The 6,000-nt window shown below is 41.9% G+C and overlaps 1 protein-coding gene across 3 annotated transcripts in view; it reads left to right on the top strand.

Moving 5' to 3' along the window:
* Positions 1 to 4,234: 4,234 nt before the first annotated feature.
* Positions 4,235 to 6,000, top strand: part of usp32 (ubiquitin specific peptidase 32) — a 71,148-nt gene continuing 69,382 nt past the window's right edge. For all 3 annotated transcript variants that reach the window (XM_086216143.1, XM_086216142.1, XM_086216141.1), the window contains exon 1: positions 4,235 to 4,418. In XM_086216143.1, coding sequence (XP_086072269.1) covers positions 4,361 to 4,418 — 58 coding nt within the window. In that variant the 5' untranslated portion in view covers positions 4,235 to 4,360. The remainder of the gene's footprint in view (positions 4,419 to 6,000) is intronic.

Below are 6,000 nucleotides of genomic sequence, written 5' to 3'. Positions count from 1 at the left end.
TCTTTCTTCTTCTATTGTTTTATTGCGATTAGCAAACAGCTTTTGAGTGCATTACTGCCACCAAGTGAAATGGAGTACAGATCAGAATGGCACGTATCCTGACCCTTAAAATCTTTTTAGGGCCTGAGCCTGAAGGTACTTCAGGCGAAGACCCTATTATGTTTGCTCGTTTCTTTTTCTTTTTTCTAAAAAAGAATATTGCCCAAAACAGTAAATTACCTGATCTCCACTGCGTAATTTCTATGATATTTAACTGTTTTTTTATTCATATATAATTCACATACAATATTCAATCTTGCTGATATCATGGACAGTGCAATAAAATATTGTCAGCAGTTTCATCATATCACAATATCATTTGCTTGCTATTCATTATGAAAATACTGCTATTCAGCCTTGTGTGACTGAATATCAGTCTAGATATTATGTCCTCCTCCTTTTTACATCTATGAATTACCCATTCCATTCCATGTTGTTGAAATGCCTGTAAAAATGAAATAGGAATACCTCCTCTATCCCACTCTTACTTTCATCTCTTCATAATTGAGGATTTGATCGTTTCATGTCAGCCATGCTATATTTAATACTAAACCCCTTTTTTCCTTTTCCTTGTTGCCCATTTCACATATTTGTCATGAACTCTTTTTGCAATTTTAAGCATTGTGGATTGTGTTTTTTTCTGAATGCATGTTTAATTCTTCACATTGCATTGCTGGAGTCAGACTGTATTGCCACCTTCCCAGGTCAGAACAAGAAGAACTGCCAAAAGTTGCCCTGTGTACACAGAAAAGCAATCACTCACCTTTTTGCTTTTCCATTCATCCATCCATCTTCTTCCACTTATCCTCTTAAGGGTCATGGGGGGTGGGGGGTGGGGGGCTGGAGCCTATCCCAGCAGCTTTCAGGCGAGAAGCGGGGTTTACCTTGAACAGATTGCCAGTCCATCACAGGGCCAACACATATAGAAAGACAACCATTCACACTCACAGTCATGCCTATGGTCAGTTTAGAGTATCCAATTAGCCTAGTCCCCATTTGCATGTCTTTGGACTGTGGGAAGAAGCCGGAATACCCAGAGAGAACCCACACAGGCACGGGGAGAACATGCAAACTCCACACAGAAAGATCCCGTGCCCGAGCCGGGACTCGAACCTGGAACCTTCTTGCTGTGAGGCAACAGTGCTTAAGCAAAAAATGAATTGGTGAACTATAACCACTAATGGGTAGTTTATGGAATGTGAAAGAAAGGGGGGGGGGACTCTCAATTTTTCTTAATTAAAATAATGTTTTTACCATATAATTTCTACAATTATCTTAAAAACCCTCTCTTGCTGTTTCTGAGGTTTAGGGTCAGGTGTATTCTTTCTATTTCATAATAGTTTACCATAACATGCTCTTTTTTCCAGTCCATAGGTTGAAAACCTCAGTGTTCAGGGCATGTAAATCTTTTTTTTTTTTCCAAAAAAGTTTAAATTTAATTAGGACACTGTATGTCACCACAGTGACTCAGTCAACTGGCTTCAGAGTTGAACCACTTATTCCTTGTACAGATTTGTCACTTCAAAACACAACCCAGTCACATAAAGTACGACACTGAAAATGACTTGAGCAAAGAACGGTTAAAAAGACCTTCATGAGAAGAAAAAGCAGCCAGGCTGGAGGAATTTGATTTACAGCTCCTTGGTGCAAGTTCCAGCATTAAACATTAAACATATAAAATAGATATAAATACTGACAAACACATTTCATGCATAAGGGCCATGCTTAAACCTCGGTGTTCAGAGTTCAGAATGTTTATTGCAATGGAAATGAAACTGTTTTTGTGGAGGGTTGTTTTGAAGGTAATTGTCCTGCAGTGCCCCCCAGAGGGCAGCAGCTGGAAGGCACAGTGTACAGGGTGAGTGAGATCAGAGATGATCTTGCCGGCTCTGCACAGTGTTCATTTACAGTAGAGTGATTCAGTGGATAAAAGGGGTGAGCCAGTGATTTTTTTATGCTCTGTTGATGATGCACTGTAATTTCTTCTGGGAGAGTGTGTCGAGATTGCCAAACCAGACTGTAATGGATAACATGAGGATGCTTTCCACAATGGCTGAGTAGAAGCGGAGCAAGAGATGAAACTTAACTCTGAACTTCTTAAGCTGTTAGAGATGGAAAAGTCTTTGCTGGGCTGAGGCGGGTTCTAACAAACCATCCATCACCTCAGGTAGGGAAGGCGGCAACTTGCCGACACTGTTTACAGTGGGGACAGGAGGCTGCTGATGTCAACTGAGGAGATAATTGGACATTGGAAGGAATACTTTGAAGAACTTCTCAATCCCACCAACACATATTCTATTGGAGAAAACAGAGTTGGGGGAATAGTGGGGGGGGGGGGGGGGTCGTCCATAGGGAGTGAAACAACTCTGTGGTGGCAGAGCTCTGGTGGTAGGTGAGATCCATCCTGGGTATCTCAAGGCTCTGGATGTTTTAGGGTTGTCTTGGTTGAGAGGTCTTGACATTATTGGAGACAGTGCCTTAGGGATGGCAGACTGGTGTGGTGGTCCCCATTTTTAAGAAAGGTAACCAGAGGGTGTGTTCCAACTATTGGGGAATCACTCTCCTCAACCTCCCTTTAAAAATGTACGCAGGGCCACCATATACAGACAGACAACCATTCACACTCACGGGCATACCTATAGTCAATTTAGAGTATCCAATAGCCTAGTCCCCAATTGCATGTGTTTGGACGGTGGAAAGAAGCCGGAGTACCCGGAGAAAACCCACGCAGGCACAGTGAGAACATGGAAACTCCACACAGAAAGATCCCATGCCCGAGCCGGGACTCAAACCCGGGACCTTCTTGCTGTGAGGCGACAGTGCTAACCACTGCACCACCATGCTGCCTGTCCCTGTACCATTTCAGCCAAATTGGAAGAAAAAAAAAAAACCCTCAAAGCATTCCTGACATCATGAACATAATCAAAATTCTGCTCAACTGTCATAAATCTTGAGACGAAAACTAGATTTGGGGTCAATGACCGCAGTGAAAGCAAAACATCTGAAAATCAAATACTTAGCTAAAGAGAAAATACCTGTGAACTCAAATTATCATGATGTTAATTTCCATCTGTGATATTTGGTGTATTGGTAATGGACATATCAGAAATATTTTGGTGGGTGGTACATCAGTTAGTTGAGGTATATCCTTTAAATCCCATACAAACCCGCATCTCTCCTGCATAAATCATGGACTTCCTGTCTCAAAAAAGGTGCAAAAAAACAAGTCTGTGTTGGTGAATATTTCTTGACTCAAAGCCTCTACTTTAAATTGTATCAACTCACATAGATACCAATTGAATCAATGACCCATTAATGAACCACCTGAATACCAGTTGAGGCAGCAACTCTCATGTGACCTCAACCACTCTAAAACCAAGACCTCACATCTGACTAAGCCTGCAACTCCCCACCAGTGACTTAGAACTGAAGAAGCCTCTTGTATGAGAGGCAAAATGTCTGAAACTGAAACAGTCCAGTTGCCTATGACACAGCACCAAAGAAATCTATGCATTTATAATTTGCAGGCTGGATTGTTGCAAATCCTTATTCTTTGGTTGCTCTTACAAATGCCTTAAGGCTTTCTTGCTGATTTAGAACATTGCTGTGTGGACACAGGCAGGAAAGAGATATTTACCCCTGTATTAGTTTTACAATTGTCTAGCTGCAAAATCTTGAAAACACCTCAGAATTCTTCTCCTTACTTACAAAGTCCTCAGTGGCCAGGCATGATTGAGCCTGAAAGCGCACATAGAATGTTCTTACTCACTAAAATACTTTGCTCCAAAGTTAATACTAATTTGTGGTTCCTAGATCTCTTCTGGCATCTTTTAATGGAAAATTAGGGTGTTTAAGACTGAAATTTGTAAGCATTTTATGTAGATAAAGCCAAGTGTTTTTAAGGAGATGGATAAAGCATTATGTGGCTAACTAGCCACACGGTGGAGCAACTCAGCCTGCTGGAAAACGACACTCAATCATAACTTCACATTGACATTGTATGATGGCTCTGCGTTATTCGTCAATATATATGGTTTGGAAAAGAGTGGAATATTTGATAGGGTGGCCGAGGCACGAAAACAACAAAACAAAACAAAAACGTTTCAGTTACTGAAGTCGGCTGTGTTTCCAGGCATTTTAGGGAGCTGATCAACTGACCTGTAGAGTCAGATCATGTGACAGAATGGAGGCGTAGCTGAAAGCATTCACCACATACACACTACCAGGAACCCATTTCACAATAAACGGACAAGGCGACCAACTCTTCAGGTGAACTCGGCTTCCATCGTTTTTGCTCCCATCGTAATGAAATGAGGGGAGCATGGGGGCCAAAGAGTCGAGGATAGGATTCCTGTCGTATGACGAGGCAGTAAAGAGAGGTAAAGACTAACATGCGGTCTAAATCCTTCTCGCAGTCCGCTAGCTTTACGTTAGCTAGCTGACTGTGTTCCAGGCTAGCCCGGTACACTCGAGCTTGACGTTTGAAGCACCCGTATATGTTTAAGTGACGTGGTCCTTGGGCCAGGTCCAGACACGTTCATTTCTAATATGTTGGCCCTCTCGGAACCTTTCAGATATTTCCATCTCAGCACAGAAGGACCTCGTTGAGCTGAGCTTCAACCTTTTACCTGTCAAGTTTAATAAGCGCTTAGCGAGTAAAGTCATTTTCTGCAACCGCCGTCTTGAAAATTGCTCTAACCTACATTATGTGCGTTCTTCATTGAAATTTTATTGTTGACGGTTCATAAAATGTTCAGGCTGGAGTAATATTAGGTGTGTGCCTTTTGTTGACAATCTTCTTCGTGTCAAATTGAAAGATATGACATGAACTGCGTTTGGCAAGACGTCCGCTCCTTAGCTCCCAAAGCGTTGTGTGTGTGGCGGGGGCTGGTGGAGGGCAGTGTTAATGGTCGAGGAGGGGTTGGCTTGGCAATATATGCCAAAACAGCTGTGTAAGGCTTCTCGATGGTGTCAACAGCTGGCTGGTACGACGCGATACCTTTAGTGTATAATGTACGTGCTAGCACTAGCTTTCGTTTTGGCTAGCTAGCATTATGGATTGCTACATTTAAGGTTGATTAGGGAAATACCTGCAGACCCTTCATTTTCGGGGTTGTCTGGTTGATTTCAAGCCTAGCCATGTGACGTGAGTGTTTATCATCTGTGTGGGTGCCATGGTACCGTCAGGGTGCCCCTAGTTAACAATCTGTGTAGTCAGGACGTTTGGTGGCGCAACAAACAGATGTGCTTTACATTACCGCCACTGTGTTTTGTCTCTTCAATTTTGCCAGCGGGCACATTTTTTGGACTGGCGCAGGAGCCAGTGGTGCATGTCTGGTAAACATGAAACTGGGTCTCTGTGGCCTGCATCTGCTGCAGCGTCAATTGATATTGTTATTTTTGACATGGGATTAAAATTCATTTTCAGTAGAAAAGAATTTTCTTTCAGATAAGTTTAAGACAAGTACAAAATTTAATTGGTTATGTCACTACCGCGTATAGAGATGTCATGTTTATGTGGGTATCTGTGTGTGTGTGTGTGTGAGTGTGCGCATTTATAAGTGCGCACAAGGGATGTTTTTCAAGCGCTTTTTCCAACTGCTCTTTACTCCCTGGGTGACAACAGCTGAACTTTGTCAGTTCCTGGCTCATAAAGACTCTAACACTGCTGATTCATTATTGTGACTTTTTGTTTTAGCATCCTCTCTTTTTCAGATTGATGTCTTACAGATTCATTGTTTTTTTTTTTGGAAGACTCAAACAAGTTAATGTTTGTTTTTGTAGGAATTGTTTACTTTTAATTCCAGCTAGATGTGTTTAAGGGGTGCTTTGTCACTTCTAATGCTTAAATAATATAGTTTTGGTATCATCTACTTGTGTGTGTGTGTGTGTGTGTGTGTGTGTGTGTTTTATGATTGCAGTTTTGAAGTATAACCAAGTACGAGAATACAGTCATATCCA

Source organism: Aulostomus chinensis, chromosome 10 (genome assembly GCF_037954235.1).
Source record: "Aulostomus chinensis isolate RoL2024-O1b breed Wild chromosome 10, RoL_Achi_v1.0, whole genome shotgun sequence".
NCBI classification, from domain to species: Eukaryota; Metazoa; Chordata; class Actinopteri; order Syngnathiformes; family Aulostomidae; genus Aulostomus; species Aulostomus chinensis.
This window is presented reverse-complemented; position numbering and strand designations above follow the sequence as displayed.